Source organism: Suricata suricatta, chromosome 7 (genome assembly GCF_006229205.1).
Source record: "Suricata suricatta isolate VVHF042 chromosome 7, meerkat_22Aug2017_6uvM2_HiC, whole genome shotgun sequence".
Classification (NCBI taxonomy): Eukaryota; Metazoa; Chordata; class Mammalia; order Carnivora; family Herpestidae; genus Suricata; species Suricata suricatta.
This window is the reverse complement of record NC_043706.1, coordinates 119,439,498-119,464,622: the sequence shown is the minus strand read 5'-3', so window position 1 is coordinate 119,464,622 and position 25,125 is coordinate 119,439,498. Positions and strand designations below refer to the sequence as shown.

The window sequence follows — 25,125 nt, the reverse complement described above, 5'->3', positions numbered from 1 at the left end:
ACCTTAAAGAGAATTCATTCAGGAATCTTGTATTGAATGGAATGGTCAGAAAAAAAGGAGGAACTTGCTTTGAGAAATCATTTTTGGTTGTGTCTCTTTTCTCGTAACTTAAGGTAAATAAATGACAAAAGGAAGCTTCATACCTTCAGTTCAAATAACTCCCAAAAGAAAGAGGCAGAAGGAAAAGGCAAGACCAGGGAGAGGCAGTCTAGAAACTTGAGACAGGAAGAGAAGAAAAGTTAACAGCAGTCCCAAAGTCCAGAGGGTTGCACACACACAGCAGCCAAATGGAGAAAGGTTGCACAGATCCAAGATGAAGGATCACAAGAAAGAGGCCCATGGGTCCCTCGTTTAAGTACTGTGTCAGATAAGTCTCTGTAAAATCGGTATCAAGCTGGCTGGCAAGCTATGGCCCAAAAGCAAAATCCTGCCCATGGCCTCATGACCTAAAAATGATTTTTACATTTTTTAAAGGTTATAAAACAGTAACAGAGATGAACAGTACACAGACACAGTATGTGGCCCTTCACAGAAAAAGTTTAGTGATTCAGACTCTATGAGCATCTCCTGTCCAGAGGGAACTGTGCAATGGTTCAGATAATGCCACTATTCTGAAGAAGGGAATCCCATTCATATTTGGATGTACTCTAACACACTGTCTAAGGGGGGAAGAAGAGATGGGTAAAGGCTTAGTTTCCACAAAAATTATTACTATTTGCCAAGAAAAAGGTGGGGGTTGGAGGAAGAGTAGGAAAAGCTAAGACACACTTAGCCATTTTGGAGCCAGGTCAGGGCTTTATGTTTCTATACTCCTACACCCAAATGCTTCCCTACACTTCTGAACAAGACATCGTTCCTGACTAGAAACAGCACATCCTTCATTCTCTAGGGACTAGAGAGCCAAGCAAAGCAATGTGGAGGAAGTGCTGCAAATGAATGATTTAACATAAGGTTCTATGAGAGCATACTGGAGTGGCATCTAATCCTTAGAAAGATCCAGAGAGAATTTCTAAAGGAAGTGGTAACTTCATGGAGACCTTAAGTTCAAGTAGGAGTCTGGGATGTGGTGTTGGGGAGATGGTGTGTGCAAAACACAGGGGAGAGGGTGGTGGTGGTCTGTGGTTGGAGCAGGGTATTAAGATACCATCAGCAAGAGGTGGGCCTCTGAGGTGGCAGGGGTCAGATCAGGAAAGGTCTTGGAAGACTTGTCTGGACTTTATCCTGCAAGTAGGAGGGCGACGTGACCAAATTTACATTTCAGAACAATCATTCTGGATGTAGAAATGAACAGACTGGAGAAGGCAAAACAGAAGGCATCAACAGGCCACACCATGAGAAAGTTCTGAAAGCATGGTCTTTGCTTAGTCTCAGGTTAATGTTGCTGACCAATCATCTGACTCATTAGTAAGAAAAATAATTACTAAATGTCCCAATTCAAAAATGTCTCTTTACCTCTGTCAGTCTAGCATCATAAAACTAAAATAGCTATAGCCAATATTCTTAATTTGTAAAACTGGAAATAAACCCATAGGAAGGCTATGAGCAGTCAAGGTTCCTATGAATATCTACAAAGTGTGCCACAGCAACATCGCAAGCCCAAGTCATCAGACCCAATGACAGACAGGATGCATTGCCAAGGTAACTGGCCTGGGAGTCTCCTTGGAGACCGAACGCAGCAGTTTTTCTGTGGGCTGCGACAGTCTGGAAAAACGGGTGTTCTTACCTCTCATGAGTCATGTCATTAACGGAGCTGCCTGAAATGTAAGCAAATTCCACACGTGCCTCTTACCAGATACACATATGCATGTGCACAGTGTGTGCGTTTCTTATTTGTCTGACTGTAGACATACAAATATGTGAAAAGCACAGGGCAGAGAGAACCAAGAAAGCAGCCAACTCTTTGAAAACACACAAGAAAAATCTGCCTACTTAGGAGGGTGGGGAGTCCCTTGGCCTGGCCTTCCATTTGAGCACTTCATGGCTGGAAGTTTGAGTATCTGTTGGATCTCATTTTCTGCTTGTCTCTGAATTTCTTCCCAGGCTCAAGGTCCATGGAGAACAACTCCCGTGAGTGGGCCAGTGGGCCGTGAAGTCCTGACAAGATGGCCACAAGGGTAATCTGACAGCACATTCTGGATCTCTGGAGTTCTCAGAATTTTGTTTGATCATCAATCCTTTTGACCTTACCTCCCTATGAGGCAGTACAAATTTAGTTAGAAAAAGGAGAGAGGGAATCCAGTAATTGTGTGAGAAGTAGAATTAAACACATCATATAAACACTTGGCCTTGCCTCACTGATTCTGAGAATGTTTTGGTGTACATCCCTCTCTGACACTTGGTACTGGGAAGAGAGGGAGGTGGGGAGAGGTTGGGTGGAGACCAACAGGAAAAGAATGAATAAATATTTTTCTAACCCCAATTATCCTTCCCAAAACTCTTGGATTTAAAAAGCACCCATGTAGGGGCATCTCAGTGGCTCGGTCAGTTAAGCATCTGACTTTGGTTCAGGTCATGATCTCATGGTTTTTGGGTTTGAGCTCCATGTTGGGCTCTGTGCTGACAGTTCATGGTCTGGAGCCTGTCTTTGGATTCTGTGTTTCCCACTCTCTCTGATCTGCTTGCTCTGTCTCTCTCTGTCTCTCAAAAATAAAAATTAAAAAACGGAAAGAATTTAAAAAATAATGAAAAATAAAAAGCACCGTGTAACTTAACATGTTTAATATAGAGTTCTATTAATAACACATCTCCAAGGCATTGGATTATTCTGTGTACCTGGATGCATTTTGTGAATCCGCCCCCAAGACTGAACATATCAAGAATACATACCCTTACAGAGTGAAAGCCCTATGAGGCATTTGGGTGTTGATTTTGGAAATGGCTGTTGAGGGGAAGTACTGGCCATAGTGTTATTTCAGAGGAAAATGATATTTAGAAGGTGGGAGAAGTATTAAGTTTAGCTAATAGAAATAAGAGGAGTTCGAGTAGTAAAATCAGAAGAAATTATAAACTGTGTGAAAACTTTACATGAAGAAGAAACAGAACCACCAGACTGAAAGCAGCCAAGAGCCCAGTACTATGTGACCAGGTGGCCTTACAGGTCTTCTGTTCACACTGCGCTGAGCATGCGGCACCCCAGCTTCCTCAGGAACAGAACCCTCATCTTGGGAATCATGATGGGAAAGACTATACTCAAACATAGTGAGCAGTCTCCAGAGGCAGAAAGATAACTAGGGAATTGCATTGAAAAACCAAGCAAGACTATGAGAATCCTATAAAACTGTTAGGCTCCACAATGACATGGCTAAAGCCGTCTTTAAGCCAATGTCCAATGAGAAATCCTAGAAAAACATGTATGTGTCACATGAACTACTTTTCCCAATAAAAGCCTATTCCAAGTCATATGGTTCAGAAATGTTTTCATTTTTTCAGTGACTGATAGAAATTATGGCCTTTAGTTTCTAATACGTGCATGTATGCATTTGCAATATATATTTGTGCCAATATTTTCCCAATAATCTACAAATGATGTAAGAATATCAATGTCCCAAACTGCATCATAGACTATAATTAGCACTGACAATTCTAAAAGTAAACAAGCCATCTTAGAGCTAATGTATTCCAAATATTTATTCCATGCCAGGCACTATGCAGTTAAAAAATTCCCGTTATCCCAATATTTCCCAGAAGATACCCACATTGAATCTTTATGATAATTACAACAGGTATAACCTTGGACTTTCCCAGATAAACTTGGTCACATGGTTACTCTACAAATGGAAGTCTGATGTTAGAGACATCCAGGTTTTTATTTTAATTGTTTAATGCTTTATTCATTTTTGAGAGAGAGAAAGAGAGGGAGAGAGACAGAGTGTGAGTGTGAGTGGGGGAGGGGCAGAGAGAGAGAGAGAGAGAGACACAGAATCTGAAACAGGCTCCAGGCTTTGAGCTAGCTGTCAGCACAGAGCACAATGTGGGGCTCGAACCCACGAACCATGAGATTATGACCTGAGCTGAAGTTGGACACTTAATTGACTGAGCCACCCAGGCACCCCTAGACATCCAGGTTTTAAAGAACCATGAACTTCAAGCCCTTACTGGACTCGGCTGAAGACTCTTTGGTGACCAGTGAACAATGGTATGTTTTAAATCTATCATTTATAAATCTACAGATTTGTTCTGATTTTATCTTGGTGGCTACTTTTTAATTATTAATGACATAACTACTTTAAGCTTTTCTCTTTTTTTTTAATGTTTTATTTTATTATTGAGACAGAGAGAGAAACAGAGAATGAGCAGGAGAAGGTTAGAGGGAGAGGAAGACACAGAATCTGAAGCAGGCTCCAGGCTCAGATGTGGGGCTTGAACTCACGAGCCGTGAGATCGTGATCTGAGTCGAAGTCAGCTGCTTAACCGACTGAGCCACCCAGGCACCCCATACTTTGAGCTTTTCTAGCACTTAAAACCTTAGTCTTCCCTTAGCAAACCACTCAGGAAAAAAAATGTTGAGCTTATTTGTTTTTCTTTGCCTGCAAAGTAATGAATATAGCCTTTATATTTTTCAAAGTTTTGAAGGCCTTTGTTTTGTTCCCTGACAATGCTGGGAGATGGAGAAGCAGCATCTTTGATGGTTGGCAACTGCCTGGTTGCTGTCAGCGAGCTGGAGTGTTCCGCTGGTGAACATCAACAACTTCACAGAATGTTAATATCAGATGAAGACTCTCCACAATGGTGACAGAACAAGATGAAAGCCAGTCTACAAACAGGCCTGAATGGAGATTTAAAAGAGAATTCTGCACAAACACAATAATGACCAAATACCATCCTCCCCTAGCAGTGACCCTTGCTTCTTCTACAATGGAGCATTGGCTGGCTCCCATCTGCCCCTCCTGCCCATCAGCTCGAGAAAAACTAAGATACCCCATACCAGGACTGCCATTATTTCTGACAGCACTCAATCCTTGAAGAGACCCTCATTTCCTTTAACCCACTCCAAATCACCTAACCCTGGTTCCAGTCCTATAGCAATCTGTCCTAAAATCCTCTGACTGGATACCACTCCGCATAGTATACAGACGCCCTCATTATTACAGGTAATAAGCCCAATTCTAACCTCAGGTAATTTTTGGCTATTGGGCATCAAGTCTCTCTTAAGTAAATTTTCTCATTTGATCCTTACAAAAACCCTAATATATTTTATATTACTAATATTATAGTACATAAAAGAGAATAAATAATTACTTAAGCATTAATAATAAATAATATATTAATTATTTTATAGGATATATAAGCTATGGTAGTTGGGAGCTCTGCCGAAGAGCTGATAAAGGGTTTTGTCCAGTTAATCCAACAAAGATAATGTAGTTGAGCCAACAATGGTTAAACACCATACGTGATTATATCCTAGGAGAAAACAAGCCAATGAAAAATATCCCAGCTCTGATGAAACAGCTGGCTCTCCTATGGCGGGGAGAGGAGCTAGGCAGGGGTGGGGAGGAGTGAGCACTAGAAGAAATCTAAACCTTGGTCGCACATAAGTAGAGTGAATATATAACCTATCCCAGTCAGGACCCTGTAAAGAATGAAGGAGGGTGATTACAGTCATAAAGAACAGGCATAACTTGGAACTGTCCCGAGATAATCGGGTCACATGGGGACTTTACAGATGGGGTTATTGTAGTTGGTGTTAGAGACTTCAGCTTAGGGTAACAATCTGAGTCTCAGACCTCCTGCCCCAACTCTCTATGGTCAGGAAAGATGGGGACCTGAGCAGAGTACAGGAGAAACCACCTACACATGCCATCTGCTGTTAGACACGTCCCTTCTGAGGGAAAATAATGTGCTGCCTTAGAGTCCGGGGTGAGAGAAACTTGAGGGCAGGGCTGTGGAAGAATGCTTTGCTTTTTGGCTTGTCCTACCTATGATTAAATAGGTCTCTTCATTGTTTAAGCACCTAACATAAAGAGAGCTTAATTCGGTCAAAACGTGCAGGTGCAGGGGCACCTGGGTGGCTCAGTCGGTTAAGCATCTGACTTTGGTTCAGGTTGTGATCTTGCATTTCAAGCCATGCATCGAGTTAGGCGTTCTGCTGCCAGCAAAGAACTTGCTTCAGATCCTCTGTCCCCACCCCTTCTCTGAAAAATAAATTAACATTAAAATACATGCAGGTGCAAGTGACCTCGACAGATGGTGGATACACTGCTGGAGAAACCACTAGGCAAAAACTTTCAAGAGTCATTCTAAGCTTAGCTTTTAAAAATCCTGAGTTTATTAAATAAGAAACAAAAACAAAACAAAACTGAAAAACCCAAGTTTCTGAAGTTGTTCCAGCAAAGTGAGAGACTTCATAAATGTTTCAACTAGACTGTGTCTCCCAACTTCTTACTATATATAAAATTCCTTAAGTAAAAGTTCTTTGAATTATCAAGTATTCCAGTTCCTAGTAAATGAAAGTGCCTTTCATAACTCAAAGGGCGTTTCAGAATCTTACTGTGTTTGCAATTCATGATATATGTAGTTGGTAGAGACTTTTCATCTCATTTTGGAAAGTCTAGTCCTTTTACAATTTGGCTTTACTAGTAATGTATAATCTAACTTGTTAACTAATGCTGGAGAGTCAGAGCAGTGGACACCATCTATATGATCTAATATCAATGATTACACTGGCATGCAAAAAAGAGGAGAGCAAAGTGTTCTTGTCAGAGACCTGCAGGTGAGCTCACAGGCTCAGGAAATGTTAGAAGAAATACAGAAAGACCATACAGTGAGTTCTTGCCATTTGACAGAGGAGAAAAGCGTAGTGCAGGTTGATGAGAAGACTCATTTAGAGCCACACCGCTCGGTTACATCAACTAGCTTTGTCATACCAACTACGTCTTAGCCAACATTCTTCTCACTCAGCTCCATGCTTGAGGGATTAACTCTTCTTTGCAAGCTATTGTTTTCCCATTTCTCATGAGAAAATGATATCCCTCAGTCATGGTGTTTGGTGTTGTGGGCTTGTCCAAAGTCACTGAATATGTTTCTCAGGAATGACAGGTGAATACCAATGGGGGGAAAAGCTGTCCCTATAATCTTCAATTTGAAGTGATTTTGTAGATAAAAGTTACCTCAGAAACGGACCACTGATGGAAAAGAACACCAATGCTGAAGGGACTTACTTGATGGAGGTTTGTAGCTTCTCACACAGAACAGTGAGCACAGAGACAAGGTCATCACAAAGCGACTCAACTGTTGACCCTTCAAACAGAAGAGGTTACAAGAGGTTAGACTTTGGCAGAGGGCACTAGAAGCTTCCTCAACAGTCCTTCCGTCCTCTGCATTTGATATGTTCAGGGCTAATGAGGTGGGTTTCAGATGCTGAGCCTTCCTTAGGTCACCAAAATCATCATAGAAGATATAATTATTCATTTCTTTTTTTTAAATTTTTTAATATTTTTTATTTAGTTTTGAAACACAGAGAGAGACAGCTTGAGCAGGGGAGGGTCAGAGAGAGAGAGGGAGACACAGAATCTGAAGTAGGCTCCAGGCTCTGAGCTATATATATGTCAGCATAGAGCCCAATGCGGGGCTTGAGCCCAGGAACCGTGAGATCATGACCTGAGCTGAAGCCAGATGTTTAACCAACTGAGCCACCCAGGCGCCCCTAATTATTCGTTTTTGAAGTAAAATACTGAAAATACAGTTAAGAAAATGGTAGGTTGTTTCTTATAAATAAAACTCATCCACACTTAACAAAAGAAGCTTTGATTAAGAAACAACATAATTGACAACAATTCTCTCAAAATTTAGGCCAGCAGACGACCCACGTATCCCTTATTCTGACCTTTGGAATTTCTGGGTCATTCGAGAAGATCTGAGTTGTATCAAAAAGATAAATGTGGCAGCATGGAAGAAAGATGGGCTTTTCAAACTAAGGAACTAGCAGAAGATGCAAAACAACTTAGTCACCATCTTCACTGCTTTTACTGTTTGTCCAGCATCCTTGGGTACATGGTTGTTAATGGAGCAGCCAGTGTTTGCTGAAACATAACTTTCCCTCCAAACATATTCGTGTCCAGAAATTAGCAACAAACTCCCACAGCAGCATTGCATGTACTGGAAAAGGACTGCCATCTAGAATCTGTTCAAGTCCTGGTCCACAACTTGCTGACTGCATGAGCTTGGGTAAGTTTCGGTTTTCTCTTTGGCAGAATGGGAAAAAATAATCCCAATCTCACAGAATTGTTGGGCCAAGTGAAGTTACAGGGAGAAGCATTTGCTTTTCTTGTAACAAATACCTTTAAAGATCTATTCAAATGAGGCTAAGAATTTGATCAATATATGGATGAAACAATGACCATGAAGTCAAGGAAAATGGAAAAACAATGGCAAGAGCGTGAGAGAAAAAGACAGTAAAATTGGAGAAGGACATGAAAGAGAAATGGCTAATTCTCAGAATTCATGAACTTCAATGCAGAAAAAATAAAACCCTGAGAAACATAAGGTACAGGGATAAGACACAGTTACAAGCGAATAAAACCCATAAGTAGTCCGAAAGCTGTTTTAGGTAAATTTCAATGCATCCATTCATTTTTAACTGATATGTATTTTTAAAGATCTCTCTTTGACCAAGAGGACTTGAACCTTTTTTTATGGCTTATAAAACCAAAGTGAAGATTGTATGGGAGCTGCAATTGCCCAAAGAGAGAAAAGATGGATGGACCATCTCCCTGGGAGCTTGAAAAGATGCTGGAGACCATTCCGGGGGGCGGGGGGGTCTGCAGCTGAAAAGCAGAGCAAGGGGCAATTAAAACAACACTCTCGGGGCGCCTGCATGGCTCATTCGGTTGAGTGTCCCACTTCAGCTCAGGTCATTTGTGCCCAGCATTGGGATCTCTGATGTCAGCACAGAGCTTGCTTCCGATCCTCTGTCCTCCTCTCTCTCTGCCTGTCCCTGACTCACGCTCTCTCTCAAAAAAATAAACATTAAAAAAATAAATACAACAACATGCTCAAGCAATGCCTTCCGAGATGGCTTCACGGTTTCTCCTAATTGGGGCTGCGTGGCTGCTTCTCTCTGTCCCTTTAGCTACCTTTTCATCCTCTCCTCCCCTTTTCTCTTACTAACAGGCAAAAATATCAAAGAAAAATTTGATTTTCAGTGGCTTTTAAATTGCTGAATAAAATGTGAAATAAAATCTAGTTCAATCTTTTTAATTAGATGATTTGAATTATTTCATACCTCTTTAAGAAAACAATATTATCAAACTAAAAAACAAAAAACAAATGGCTTGGCAATTTTATGTAGACCTTTGTTTCCTTTTTCCTCTGGGTCAGAGGGAAATTCCTTACCTTGATTTCATCTGTTATTTATTTTATTTTTAAAATATTTTTTAATATTTTTAATTTATTTTTGAGACACAGAGAGAGAAGTGCGAGCAGCGGAGGGTCAGAGAGAGAGAGAGGGAGACACAGAATGTGAAGCAGGCTCTAGGCTCTGAGCTAGCTGTCAGCACAGAGCCTGAGGTAGGGCTCCAACCCACAAACTGTGAGATCATGACCTGAGCCAAAGCCGGATGCTTAACCGACTGAGCCACCCAGGCGCCCCTTCATCTGCTGTATACACTGAGCTGTCTGTCCTGAAAGATTCCCTGTGAGGTTCTTTTTTTAATATAAAAAATGGCACAAACTTACTTCTAGAACAATAGCTCTGTGCCAATCAGGTTTCCATTGGAACCCTCTATCCAATTCTCATTTTAACAATGAATAAACCTGACCTCAAGGGGAACAGCAACAACAAAAAAACATAGCCTCCAACAGGAGGGTATATGAAGAGTTAATATCCTTCAGATAGTTGGAACAGAAATAGGTGTAGTTGGCATGGAGAGCAGGATCAGAAGGAAGATTAACTAACATAGTAGGCAGTAAGGCAAAGGTGAGCAGAACCTCCTAGAACTGTGAACTAACCTGGGAGCACCCACCCATCTTTACACCCCCAGCGCCAAGCACATAGGTGGCACCCACTTCTTAAATTGAACTAGCAAAAATCAAATACAATACCTTGACTCCTGAAGTCCTGTGGGGCATCCGGGTTTTCAATGATCTAGTAAGGGAGACACATATACGACAATTAGGAGATTCAGGCATGAAAATTCCTGACTCTTAGGCAATGGAAATTTTTAAGAAACAAATGCCATTCTGAGCACTCTGGTGCTCAAATGACTTACCTAAGTGCACCCTCCAGGTCTTGAGAGTATTACTCATGGTATTTCTGAGAAGATTCTGATGTCTGGAACTGAGCTCATCAGTTCCAAAAATAGTTCATTCAAGAGTCCACAGTCTACACAGAAGCCCTTTATGTACTTTATTTATGATTCCGGGGTGCTTGGCTAGGGCGTGGAGCCATACTTACGTAAACAGGTTACCTTTGTGCAGACAGCTTGTCCCAAGGTCACAGATTACACTTTGGTTGGTATCAAATGAATACAGACTCTTAGTAATAAGAAGGATCAGGTTTCTGAACTTTAAAATACAGGTTCAAAGATGACTGCTGGTCAGCCTCCTATTTGTTGGGGAATCATACTAACTTCCAACTGTCTGACCAGACCGACCACTCTAGGCTGTGGCCAGGCAGGTGCAGAACTATCAGGATAGAGACAGAACCTTGGGGGAGGGGAGGACAGGAAGGGAAAGACATTTACTATGAATTAGGCTCACTTCTTACTGCAAAGAGAATTTAGTGACTACGAAAAGGAGAGTAGAAAGGCTCTTAGGTCTTCCCACTTCTGAGCACTGGGAAAGAAGAGAACATTTTCAGGCTACTCAACTACCAGACAAGTAAATCATCCCAGGGCACTGCTTTGTTTTTTCAATTTGTGCCAGGCACACATCTTTAATATTCCTGGTTCCTCAATTTGAAAGCTCAGCTGCTTCCATTAACATTCATTGTGAAAGTCTATGTCAATATCTACAGCTCGGTGAGGGGCTAAATACAGGTGTACAACAGTATTTTCAGGAGCAAATGCATCTGAATCATTTTTAAAGGACAAGGGAAACACTGCCACCTACTCCCTAAGAATTTATGCGAGGCATTTTTGCTTTTTGAAATTAGTAGCTTATGATTTCACAATGGCTTTCATCACCTAAATAATTCAATAACAAAGCTTAATAATAACTCTGGGATCCTGATGATACAAAGTCAAATTGCATAATCTCTCCTGGGAGTGGGAATAGACATTAGGTTGAAGATACAGTTGGACCCTTGAACAATATGGTGGCTGGGAGTGCCAATCACCCCTTATAGCTGAAAGTGCGTGTTAACTTTGACTCCCCCAAAACATGACTACTAACAGCCTATTGTTGACCAGAAGCCTTACCAATAACAAAAACAAGTCAATTAACACATATTTTGTATCTTATATGTATTATATTCTATATTCTTATAATAGAGTAAGATAGAAAAAAAGTGTGATTAAAAAGATCATAAGGAAGAAAAAATACAGTTCTGTATTTATGGAATATACCTGTATATTAGTAGACCCAGGCAGTTTAAACCCGTGTTGTTCAAGGGTTTAACTGGACATTTCATGCTAATGCTTTTGGCATTCTAGATTTATTTTCTTTCCATGGTATTTAGGTCTTCCGAATTCTGACATGGCCCGTGATGTCTTCCTGTGATGGGTCATGCTACGTACTACAATATCTTCCCCAGGTAATGCGAGGTCTCCCATGGGAGAACATAAACTCTCCTTTGAGTGAACTTCACCATTTCTATAGACCTCTTCCCTTTAATACCATTCTTAGCTGAGAAAACTTACTTCTCTCTCTAGTAGACACCACAAATGCTACAAATATTAGCATCTGAGAGTAGGTTTTCTGGGACATGGAAACATCTCCGGGGACTGCATGAGTAATAGAAAGGAAATAACAGGAAACACTAATTTTCTACCTCATTTGGGATCTTGCCTCAGGCTGGGGAAGTCCAGATGGTCGGTGATGAGCAGGATCAGAGGGCTGGTTAGACATATACTACCAGGGGCAGAGGCAGACAACCCTGTTTTTATTTTTCTAAAGATTTTATTTTTAAGCAATCTCTACACCTAGCATGGGGCTCGAACTCATAATCCTGTGATCAAGAGGCCCACCCTCCACCAACGGAGCCAGCCAGACACCCCAGCACCTAAGTTTTATCCAGACCTCTACAGCTTTACTTGTTATTATTCTTATAGAAGAAAAGCATGAGCTAACAGGTTAAGTCATTTTACTTGAAGCCAAATACTCTCCTACTTAAAAATTTAAAAATAAGGTTAAGTGAATGAATATAATTGAAATCACTTTGAAACTACAAAGTTTCATTTAACGTTTCTTAAAACATTAAGATATCATTATTATTACACTATTTCATCATGCTGCCATTTAGTGATGATGAACTATGAATGTATGATTAATCTAGGATTCTCAACATCTTAGGTTTATTTCTATTAAAATGTGTTCTTAACAATTTTTCTTAAATGCTTTTTCCCCTTAGCATGTTTTCCATTATAACCTTTTAAACTACTATTCCCACATTATCATATTCAAAATCCTAGTATAAATGAAGTGTTTTTTTAAAAAAGGGGAAGCTAACATAATATCTCAAAATAAAACAATTTTTTAAAATAGAAACGTAGGTTATGGACATAGCAAATATCTTAAAAAATCAGTATTTGCTTTTTCAGATTAGTGTTGGTGTTTTCAACACTGGCTGTCACATTAGGAGCCTAGGGGTCTGGTAACGGTTCTTTCACTGGTAAGCTCATTAATTTTACATTTCAATTTCACCTCTCTGGACTTCATCTTCCTTATCTGTAAAATGAGGGCTGAAAGAATTTGACTAGAAAAGCTGGCAGGTTCCACTCAACTCTAAAAATTAGAAGGTAAAAATTAGAAATGATTTTAAGTGAAACATAAGACCTTAATTTCTGAAAAGTTAATTCATGAGATGTTTCAGACTGCCACGGAGATTCTCTGTTCCACAAATAAAGTGTTCATTTCAGAATACTTCTTGCCAATTTTAAAAGGAGTTTAACCTGAATAATTCAGAGGCAGATTCAAAAAAACCCAACACACACCTATTTTGAACAGGAATCCTCTCTTCATTAACGTTCCCCAAAGACAGGATATACGAGAAGCCAATTACATTGACATTTTTCCTGGGAATGCTCATTTCAGACATTCACTTGCTCTGTTCAAGTTTGGATCAATAAGCTCTAACAGGCTTTGATGACAGAGAAAAAGGCAAATCCCACGCCATCCCCTCTCCACCCCCCAGAGCAGCAGGTGAAGTAAGACCCAGGAGCACAATCTTTTAGTTAACAAAGAGAAACACAGACACCAAACCTGAAAGCAGGTAATTAACTACTATTAACTTCTCCTAATTTTGAATTTACTTCTGATATTTCTTAATATATCAGTACAATATTTTTATATAAAGGTTTTCAACCTGAGTTTTAAAAAAAGACAAGTGGGGAAGCCTGGGTGGCTCAGTCGGTTAAGAGTCAGGCTTCAGCTCAGGCCATTTGTGGGTTCAAGCCCTGCATCGGGCTCTGTGCTGACAGCTAGCTCAGAGCCTGGATCCTGCTTCCGATTCTGTGTGTCCCTCTCTCTCTGCCCCTCCCCTGCTCATGATCTGTCTGTCTCTCTCAAAAGTAAATAAATGTTAAAAAAAAAAAAAAAAGGCAAGTGAATTGTAAATGACTAAACAACTAGTAGAAACCATAAGGAAAAACGACTCTCAAAGCTTTAAACAGGCAAAAATATGTATAAAGAGCTTAATTTATATAACTCGATGCTCTTCTAAACCAAGCAAGCCCCTCCTACTGGTTCAGCAGGAAGCAGCCCCAGCAGGGGGTGAGGGAGGGAGCGGAGCACCCAGGATGGGGAACACACAGCATGCAGTTACACAGAGACACCGGCAAGATTGCTCACCGTATTTTCCTGCCTTTGTCGTAACTGTAAAGTCAAGTCACTCAGCATTTGACTGAGAGTTGCCCGCACAGCCGTGTTTATACTACGCTGGTGACAGCTACATATGTATGTCTCAATGCACACCTGGTAGAGAAATGAGATAGCAACATACACGCGCTGTACACAACAGTTCATTACCAATGTGCTTGGGAATTAGCCAGAGAGGACACTCCATCCTTCTTAAACAGAAAGTCAGCCTGATTTAGGACTAATTCTCCATGAGTACTACAAATATTTAAAATCCCTGAAAATCTGTTTTTAAACCTATAGGAAAAGCAACATTTTTCTCAAGATCGTCACTCTTAGCAGCTTATTATTCTGAGCAACATAGGAGGGTGCAAATGAGTGAGTTTTATACTTGCCCAATAATGTATTCTGGAGCAAACTCAGGTGGCTGGAAATTAATCAGGAAAAGCTCCCTCCAGGGCAAAACAGGAACGGAATGGACAGGTTAGTGAATCTCTCTTCTGCACTGTAAACAAGTTTGGTCTTGGATTCACTCTCTAGCTGTGTTCTTCTGGAAACATGATAAAGGTGGACCATCGGCTCTGTTACTAGGCAGCATGGCTTGGGGTGAAGGTGTCTCTTAATGACTAAGCTGCATGTGAACTGGGAAAGCTGTGAATGAACTTTACAAACCTGTGAAAAGTCACAGGTTTGGGTTACCTGGGTGAATCCGGTCACTGCTCACAGCCTCTGAGGGGCGCTTCCCAGCGCTGTTCATGGAGTTGTTACAGAAAATCTGCTTTTCAGAGAGTTGCAACATGGGGGCTCCTAAGCCAACGTGACTGTGCCCATCAAGGTGGCTCTCATCTTCTCGCTCTGAGGCAGACATCTGAGAGCACAGACTAGCCTCTGGACTGTTCCAAGGACTCCTGTGAGACAGAAACGCCTGCCAGTGCCCTGCTTCTACCCCTGTCCTGTATCTGCAAGGCAGACTGGCTTGTGTGAGTCTGGGTGTCTGGCTGGACCTGAGCACAGCCTGGTGGCTGCAGTCTGGAGAAATCCCACTTTGAAAAAACAAAATCCCTCATTTGATGATGATTTTTAATGCCGTGACTTTTCAGATTTTATTGCCTCTAATTCTTCTGGAAGCTATAGGAACGGGCATAACAATAAACACATGCTTTAAATTTACCCACTTGTTTATATAAGGTATGTCATCCTTTCCAGTTTACTAAGTATAGTTAGACTCACAAAAAGGAAAAAGAAGGGATTTAACGTACCGAAGTTATTTTTCTAGGAATAGCTCCAAGATTATCTACAATGAAAATAAAGTGTTCTCACCCAAATGGCAAACTTAATTTGATGGATGATCAGTGAGATGGAAGAGACACAGTGTTAACTTTTGTTGCCTCTCCCTGCTTAAGCTGGAGCTTTCTGCAGGGCCACACTGTCATAACCTTTCCGGTAAAATCAATGACATAAAAGTAAAAACTTCCTAACAGTTTAATTTATTTCCTATTAAATGCTTGATAGTCTAAGTGAGCATTTAAGATTCATAAATTTGTTAAAAAAATAAAATGAAACTCATAAATTTATTTGGAATTTGGTCCAGAGTAATTCATTTTTAGCTAAAAAATAAAAGTAGATTCCAAAATATTTATTTTTCAAATTACCATTAAGGGCATGTCAAGTTTAAATTTATTTTCTCAAATGATCACGGATTATAATGTACGTGAAGGCACAAATTATACAAACTTTGGAAAAAAAGGTGTCTTAATCTCAGAAGGCTTTTACTTTGCGTGTGATGGAAAGACCCACAAACCTTCCAAATACATCCAAATGGGTGGTGTTTGGCTTCAATGAACCAAATTCTCTGTGGTGTAATTAGGCACAGCAGTGCGAGTCGTGCCTCAGAATTTAAGTTTTCTTTAAATCCTACATTCTCCCCAGAAATCTTTGTAGCTGTTGATCTTTAAGTTCTCTCAGCTCTGATATAAATTTAAGGGGAACTATGAAGCTGTGGAAGCATTAACGATAAAAGAGTAGCTATTTTGAGAGCCGAACTCCTGCTCAATAGAAGCACAATTCTTTTTAATACCGAGAGCCTTCCCCCCCATACAACCTCCCTGCAAAAATGATTTCAGACACTTTAGGCCCATGAAAGAAAGCACAGATGAGGGATGGGGTTTATGTAATATAAACAGCACAGGATGCAGACAAAAACCTCCTAAAAACCAAATGTGTTTCTTTGAGTTTTAGTGTGCCTGCCATTTCTAGTGTTTAGTTGCTAATACCAGGGGTACAAGACTGGGAATGCTCATTGCATATCTACTCTGCTTTTAAACGTATTAATCCAAGAAGCTCATTCTGCTAAAGTTGGATATATAAATACTATGATAAACGGGGATCCTTTTAAATATAAAAAGACCATGTAGCTGATAATATCACTATCTTTAAGTCCACAGAAAGAAATGTTCTATCAGCGATCTTGACATCTTCAAAAAAAAAAAAAAAGCTTCTCACACTTGCTATGATAATAATAAACTGGTAAAGCAGTAAGGTTCTTCCAACTAGGGTTTCCATGATAAACCTGACCACTGTATTCAAGGCCAATGATTTTTCACTTTGTGCATCTTTTTCTGCCCTACCTTGAGGTAGTCCTAAAATGAGCACACTGAATCAGAGAAGATAAGAGAATACCAAGTCCAAAGGCAGGCTGAGTTTCTGAGGAAGAACTCGTCAATTTCTTTGTGTAGTATCTCCAATATCACTTCTACCTCCCCATGCCCTTTGCTTTCGTAGTACAGAACTGACACTCAAAGAGGCCCAGCCCTGTACCTCTGCCAGAGGCTCAAAGGGCCAAGTCAAATACCTTGTGAAAAGCCACGGGCCCCTGATCGCCAGGGAATGCACGAAGACACAGGGCAGTAAGGAGTTTCGTAACGCATATTTTGACCATTTCATGCATTTGTGGACGTCCGGCTTTACGGCATGCTAAACACAACTGAGAGCAAAACCACAAATAGTTAATGAAGCAACACAAACCCCAGAAGCGGAAGGCAAAAACAACAAGGAAACACGGGTTTGCAAGCCATACGTAAGCAATAAATGTCTTATGTCATCAAGGAAAGTAGATTGATAAATAACAGTACTAGGTTAAACCCAAGGTAGAATCACTATTATTAAGTACAAAGCCAGCACACTAGAATGTAGTAGACATTCAACACTGGCCAAAGCGATAACACATTTTAAAGAAGCTGCCACAAAATTTGTTTAGCTTTGCAAAACACATAGGATGTGACCTTTGGTGGTTGAACTGTGTGTTTGCCTTCTTTTTCCTATCTGAATGGTGCTCATGGCACAGCTCTGTTAAGACAGTGCATACCGAGTAACAAGTTCCAGAAACAGAAGAATGGCTGTGTTTTAAACTGGAAAATTTTTATGGCGTTGGAAAATAATTCATGGTGATAAAAAATAGAAAGATCAAAGATGAAGCTACAAGAAAGCAGAAGAATGTCTTTTTATATAGGGAAGACTATAAAAGCTTGTTGATCCCATTCAAAGTCTAACCTCTACATTGAATCAGGATGACAACTCAGTGGCCAAGCCGTTTCCAGGTCAATAGCTGGAACAGGTGGGTATGTGACAGAAGTCATCTCATCAAATGGTTCCTGCTGATGCAAACACACACACACGCAAGCACACACTCACAGAGTGAACTGAAATTATTTTATTATTCCTAAGAAATATGTGAGTAAGTAAATCTGATCACCATCCATGCTGGGTAGGGAAATTTCCTTCTGGAAAATTTTAAAGTGCCCAAGCATATGGGGACGGCTCTGATTGTGTCTTCCCTCTTCCCCTTCCATATTCTTCTTGGCTTAAGCTGGCATAGAAAAACAGCTTAAGATGAACACCTGGGTGGCTCAGTCGGTTAAGCATCCGACTTCGGCTCAGGTCATCACCTAACAGTTTGTGGGTTTGAGACCTGTGTCGGGCTCTGTGCTCACAGCCCAGAGCCTGGAGCCTGCTTTGGATTCTGTGTCTCCTTCTCTCTCTGCCCCTCTCCCACTTGTGCTCTGTCTCTATCTCTCAAAAATAAATAAAATGTAAAAAAAAAAATCCCACAAAACAGCTTAAGACATCCCAGCCCTTTAATCTGTGTACCTTGATCTATAGAAGGTCTGTTGAACTCCAGCCTCTGCCCTGTGAACTCGCCCAAAATGTAGTACAGAGGATGCCTGCACTGCTCTGTGTGGCTTCTAACTCCAATTTTTTTCAAGAGCTATGTAAGTCAGCGGTTACAGGGAAGTGTGGAAATTCATTGCCAAAAGACTACTTTGCTCAACGCCCACCTGGCATCAAATAACCAAAGAACAGACACCTTAAAGGAGTCAAATCAGAGTCAGTAAAGAGATAGGCCCACAAGGACGAAAAGAAAGGACTTCCAGAAGGAAAAGTGGAGATGTTCCTTAGAACAGGATTTCCTTTTTTCAGTGGCTTCAGCCACTCTGAGACAATGGTCTGGGCTCCCTTGACCGGTTTTCTTGCCAGGAGGTGGGGTTACTTCTCTTAGTTTTAAGAGAACATAACAAGACGTTTCCAAGATAAACTGACCAGATCGCCTGTGTACTTTTCTTCTGGATTACATCTGCAGACTAATCTGGTTCTTAATTGTAGAATATTTTATTTGATGTAGGTCTTAGAAATAATGCTATTACGTTAGGCTAAAAAAAATATCACTGAACATTTCAGGAGTTATAAGCCCGATCTAAAAACAAAACAAAACAAAATTTTAGTGACAACTAGTATTATTAAATTGGATTCTTCGGCAGGTCTTCAGTGTCAATGTTTTTAAATTCCCTGGGCTAAGAAGTGGCACTAAACTAAACTATAAACATACAAATATCAAATCCTCTCATGCTAACAGATGCTCAGAAAATTGAGTACTAATACATACAGACACCCAAGAAATGGCATACGCCTAATAGTCACTTGAATCTGTGGTCACACACCAAAAAAAGTAAAAATTCATCAATACTTTTGCTTCACATATGAAAACACCATACCTAGAATCTTGGTCTAGCTTTTAACCAATGAAGAGAAGGATTTTTTTTTTATCCATAGGGAGTTTTATTTCTGATTGTATAAGAAATTGAACAAAAGACATGTTGCTTATTTCATAATGATCCATTTCCAGATCTGATGATATTTCTTCTTCCTCCTGTATCATGGAAAACCGTGTTCTGAAAAGCTTTCATTATTACAGTTTAATTAAGCAAGTTAAAGTCAGACATACAAAGGAAGGCTGCCCTCTTATTTACATTTTAAGTGCTTAATGATCCTTTGATAGTTTCAACAGTGCCTTGGGGAAATGGCCTCATTTTTCATACTTAAGTACACATCTCCATTTCCTGATCAACAGGTTTCAGGGTAAACAGTATTCTTGAGTAAAAGTCAACGTACGTCAGAGTAAGAAAGAAGAGAATGTCTGAATTCTTTCTCAACATTTCCACAGGAGTTGTAAATGGTTGGTTTTAAGGTGTGTTCATAAATTGTTTTCCTAGCTATACTAAGAGTGACAACAGGAGAAAAAATGTTTTCATTAGGTTAAAGACTTATTTTTATGAAAAATTCAGATATGACTAAGAAAGCTTCCAGCAGCTACTACAGTGGTAGTTTTAGGCTGAAATGTCCTGCTTACTTGCTTGTTTTCTTCCTTTTTTTTTTTTTTGAGGGAGAGAGGGTGCAAGTGGGGGCAGAGAGAGAGAGAACCAGGGCTCATCCAAATTGGGGCTCAAACACGCACGCGCCTTGAGATCATGACCTGAGCAGAAGTCAGATGTTTAACCGACCGAGCCACCCAGGTGCCCCTGTCCTGCTTTCAAACCAGAATGGCAGATTTTCAAAGGCTCAGTGAGCAAGTGCAAAGCACTTTGAGAGCCTGCACTATCACTGCATTTGAAGAAGTCTACAGAATACTGTTATTTTTTGTGGCAATATAACTTTCTTACATAGTTCATTCTTTTTGATGATGAAAAACCATTTCTTAAGTGATATCTATGGTGAAATCTGAAAGGCTGTGAGCTGTTGTTATTGCAAATTTGAGGAAATACAAAGTTCGGTGAGAAAAATGTTTATCCCTCTCTTGTGTAAGTAAATTAAACAATGATTTCAGATGATTGCACTATTATTCTTTTTTAAGTTACCTATTATTCACCTAACTAATATTTGTAACTACTGATCCATATGCTTATATTCATAAATTGTTGCTTTTCACATAAATAGATGTGCTCATCCTGTGACAGATTACATAAGTATGCGTTGGGGTGGGGGTATGCCCCTCCTTTTAAAGGCTGACAGTGGGCCTTATGGTGAAAACACACACCGTCAGAAGGAACAGTGGGAGGGGCACCTAGGTGGCTCAGTCGGTTAAGCTTCCGACTTCGGCTCAGGTCATGATCTCACAGTTTCTGGGTTCGGGCCCTGCATCAGGCTCTGTGCTGACAGCTAGCTCAGAGCCTGGAGCCTGCTTCCGATTCTGTGTCTCACTCTCTCTCTGACCCTTCCATGCTCACACTGTCTCTCTCTCTCAAAAATAAAATAAAAAAAAAAAAAAAGAAGGAACAGTGGGTCAGCTCTGTAGATTAAACTGTTAAAACCTAAGAAATATATCTGATATTTATCGAGCACTGACAAACGGGAAGGGAAACGTGGAGGTGATCTGGTGGGAGAGGATGGAAGATGAGGGGACAGGAGAATCAGTTTGTACTTGTCAAGGGGACAAGTACAAACTTGTCCCCTACTGCTGGTAGGATTCCACAGGTGGGGGCTGGGGCAGGGGTGGGGCCTGGGGCAGGGGTGGGGGAGCTGAATGGCCATGCAGAGGCAAGGCGGCTCTCACCTGGGTTTTAAATCATTTAAAATGAGGTTATACTGACATTAACGTGTGGCACTGCTTCTCAAACATATATGCACATGAACCCCACAGGGGCTCTAGTTAGAAGACAGATTCTTATTCTTAGGACTGAGGTGGGGCATGACAGCATTTCCAGCAATTTCCCAGGTGCTGCTGATGCATCTGGTTGGTGGACCTCGCTCTGAGGTTTTAGAGGACAACAGCTCACGTCAACAAGGTTTTACAGCAAAGCTTGGTGGAAGACAAGAAGAGCCATCATGGCGGCTGCTCTCAACTTGACTTCTATGGCGCAACTGGGGAGCTTCTACAGAACGTGTATGCTCAGGTCCCCCCAAGACCAAAACACTCAGAATTTCTGAGGCAACCTTAGCCATCTTTTTAAAAATTTTTTTTCAACATTTATATTTGAGAGACAGAGCATGAGTAGAGCAGGGGTGCAGAGAGAGAGAGAGAGAGAGAGAGAGAGAGAGAGAGAGAGAATATCTGAAGCATGCTCCAGGCTCCAAGCTGTCAGCACAGAGCCCAATGCAGGCTCAAGCCACAAACCATGAGCTCATGACCTGAGTCGGACAGTTAACTGACTGAGCCACCTAGGTGCCCCTAGCATATTTTTGCTATCACTTCCCAGGTGCTTTGAATTTGTAGCCTTTTGATAAGAACCCCAAGATCTCCAAAGCTTTGCGACTGTAAGTGTCCCATATGTATTGGTTAGTTTGGGGAGTATAAAGAGTTAAAGCCAAGATTTAATTAAGCAACTACTGAAAATGGCTAACCTTCTATAAGCAACCTTTTGTAAGCCTGTCCCTCATTCTGATCTTTGATCACGGTCAACAGTCAAATGGAGCATACTATTCTCTTACTCAAAAGACCTATTTTGAAGACAGAAGGCAAGATTAGTTTAACTCCAACACTGTGTCTGCACGGTATTCATGCCTGAGCCTGGTTTAGGATGAAGTGGGGGGGTAGCCTCGTTGAGGGTTCCTCCCTTCACAGAGGACAGCACCAGGGCCCCTGGGAGGCGGGCCTTCCACAGCCAAGATGGCGGCTGCACGCTACGCAGTGGGAGGGGCAGAAACACAGTCTTACCTTCTGCCCTCGCATATCGGTTCCACCCCATCCATGCAGTCTGACTTTTGGGAAGTTGGCCAACCTCTCTCCATGTGTCAGTTTCCTTTTCCATCACATATGGACAATATTATTTCCTGCTTCACAGTTCTGCTGTGTGGATTATAGGACTACTATAGAGAAAGCTCTTAAAACAGCGTCTGGCACAGAGTAAGCGCTAAATAAACGTTAGGGATGGCTAGATGACATGGTCTTTGAGTTTATGTCCTTGTCTCTTGCCGTAACAGGTGCCGTGACATGTTTTCCTGCACCTGCAGGGTGACCAGTTGTGCGAGGGGATGGCCACGGAGAACCTAGAACTAGAACTTAGGCCTGGGAGGACTAGGCTGAGTTGAAGCCCGGCCTGGTGGATACACGTCCACTATTCTCAGCAAGGGTGGCACCCTCCAGACTATGTTTGGCCTTTCAATCGGTGCAGCTGGACAGACTGACATTCTGGGCCTAGCATCTGTGGTGCTCGCTCATGCTCAGGGATCACCCCGCCTCTCTCTGGCTCTCCTTCCCATGGACTGGCCAGACCGAAGGGCTGGATTCCCACTCTCTGGAAGCTGATGGCTATGTCACATCCATCTGAACACACAGGAGCGATTCTGCGTGGGTCTGCAGGACAGGTGGAGCCTAAAATGTCATCTGGGGGCCTGGCCACTGTGATGGAAGGCACCTACCATCAACGACAGAATGGAAATTTGTTTATAAGATCCTCACTGAGTCCTTCCTTCAAAGCAAACGGGGTCTCAAGCCTTTATCCTGAGCTATAAAGTCTGAGCCAGCATGGGGAGCAACCCACTTTTCCGGGGGTGGTCTGAACCCTGCTTCGCTGTTGTGCCAGGGACCCTTCCCCAGCTAAGGGGTCGCAGAGGACATGAAGAGCAAGTCAGCTAGTTACTGTCCTCCCAGGAGGCTGGCCTGACCTATGCTCCATCCTCTCAGGGTCCCAGCCGGGTCAGCACTATTCAGCGGTACTTGGACATCATCTCCCTAAGGACAGAAGCACATGCTGTAACAACAGCTTCTTATGTGGATTCTACTTTGCTTGCCCGATGGGCACACCCACACTATGAGCCAGGTACTATGTGCCCCGCTTTCCCAGAGAACAAACACCAGACCTGGGGAGGCCACCAAGGCAGTGACAGGTGGGCGGGCTTGGGGGCGGGGCAGAGCTGGCATCTACATGGAAACCCTGTTCTCCTCTCACCACAGAGCTGAACGCCTTCATCTTCATATCACTGTGGGGCTGGGATTTTCTTAAAAAAAAAAAAAGTTTTGTTTTTCCTTTATAGGTTTTGGTGGTTATGTGTTCTGACCTGTTACTCTATCTGGAAAGTCTTCCCTCTGAGTTTCTAGACACCCTCAGGATCAACACCCTTAACCTGGGTGGTTCCTGGCAGAGCGTGGCCACTGTCTCAGGAATGACATCTTCAATCTTTCAGATCCTCTTTCAACAACTGGTTCCTGCCAGGATGGTAACGGCAGCCCAGCCCGTTCTTCCTCTTGCGAGCAGTTGGGAACCCCGGAGAGCCCCTCCTCCCCCCTTGAGGGGTCCCGTAACAACCTGCACCCCTCGCAGGGCGCTGGCTGGGCAGGGACAGGCTGTACTCCCTTCTCGCCTGTCACATGGCAAATGGCTACCGCAGGCCTCCAGCATGCCACTACTAGGTCTTGATTTTATCAGAAACTGTAATTTTATTATTTTTTAAAAATTTGTTTAGAGAGAGGAGGTGCCTGTGTGTACACACACACACACACACACACACACACACACACACGAGTAGGAGGGGCAGAGAGAGGGAGGGAGGGAAGGATAGGGAGGAAGGGAGGAAAGGAGGAAGGGGAAGAGAGAAAGAGAGAGAGACTCCCAAGGATTGTCTGCCTGGAGCCCAATGTGGGGCTGGAACTCACAAACTGTGAGAGGAAGGAAGGTGGGGAGGGAGGAAGAGAGAGAGAGAGACTCTGCATTGTCTGTGTGGAACCGGATGTGGGGCTCGAACTCCAACTGTGAGATCATGACCTCAGCTGAAATCAAGAGTCCCACACTTGACCAACTGAGGCACCCAGGCACCCCAGTATTTGTCATTTTAAAAGTGAACCAACAGGGGCGTGTGGGTGGCTCCGTTGGTTAAGCATCCAACTTCAGCTCAGGTCATGATCTCATGGTTTCTGGGTTCGAGCCCCGTGTCAGGTTCTGTACTGACAGTTCAGAGCCTGGAGCCTGCTTCAGATTCTGTGTCTCCTTCCCTCTATGCCCCTCCCCTCCTCACCTCTGTCAGTCTCTCTCTCTCTCTCAAAAATAAATACACATTAAAAAATTTTTTAAAAAAGTGAACTAACGAGTACCTAAAATAGATATCGTGCAGAGCGAAGGTTGGTAATTGCCAGGGGCTGTGGGGAGGGGGGAATGGGGAGTTAGTATTTGGATACAGAGTTTCAGTTACACGAGATGAGTAAGTTCTAGATGTCTGCTGAGCAACTGGGAGCCTGTAGTTAACATTACCGCCTTGGACACTTAGAAATTTGTTAAGGTAGATTTCATCTTAACTGTCCTTACCACATGTGCAACAAAAAACGAACTTGAAAATATTAAGAATACTCACTGGTGTCTCTTAAAAATCGATTGAAAAACATTACTGATATTCTATTTCTTTAATTAGTGTAAAATGTATAAATATGTTAAAGAGAAGTGTTCTTTCTATCTACATAAATACACATTTGGGAATACACAATTCATATTGTAGGGCGAGGTCAGTTAATTGCTTTTTTCCCTGTTGGTAGATACAAAAAGTGTTCAATGTGCTCAAAAAAAATTTTCTCTTTTCACTTTAATGCCACACAGTACTATAAAAAGTACGTGTATAGGCCAATATAAATAGTACTCATGACTTGTGATACTGGGAGTTGATACATATTTTAATTAGTTTCATTGTGGTAATTCTTTCACAACGTACATGTTTACTAAGACAGTGAGTTGTAGACTTAAAACATATAGAATTTTTGTCTATTACCTCAATAATGAGAAAAAATAAAAAAAGAAAGCATGTCCAAAGTGCTCAGTATCAAGTTGGTATACTCAAGAAATGGTAATCGTTACTGTAAAATAAAATACCCATGAGCACTGATAGTTAAGCCTTTTCTTCATAATTTCAGAATTCAGAATA

General features: G+C 41.7%; 1 protein-coding gene across 1 annotated transcript in view; it reads right to left on the bottom strand.

Annotated features, from left to right (window-relative positions):
* Positions 1-25,125, bottom strand: part of ARFGEF3 (ARFGEF family member 3) — a 177,319-nt gene that overhangs the window by 84,762 nt on the left and 67,432 nt on the right. Inside the window, exons 7-9 of the mRNA XM_029943237.1 lie at positions 13,945-14,067; positions 10,039-10,081; positions 7,158-7,236 (exon numbers count right to left, since the gene is read on the bottom strand). Coding sequence (XP_029799097.1) covers positions 7,158-7,236; positions 10,039-10,081; positions 13,945-14,067 — 245 coding nt within the window. The remainder of the gene's footprint in view (positions 1-7,157; positions 7,237-10,038; positions 10,082-13,944; positions 14,068-25,125) is intronic.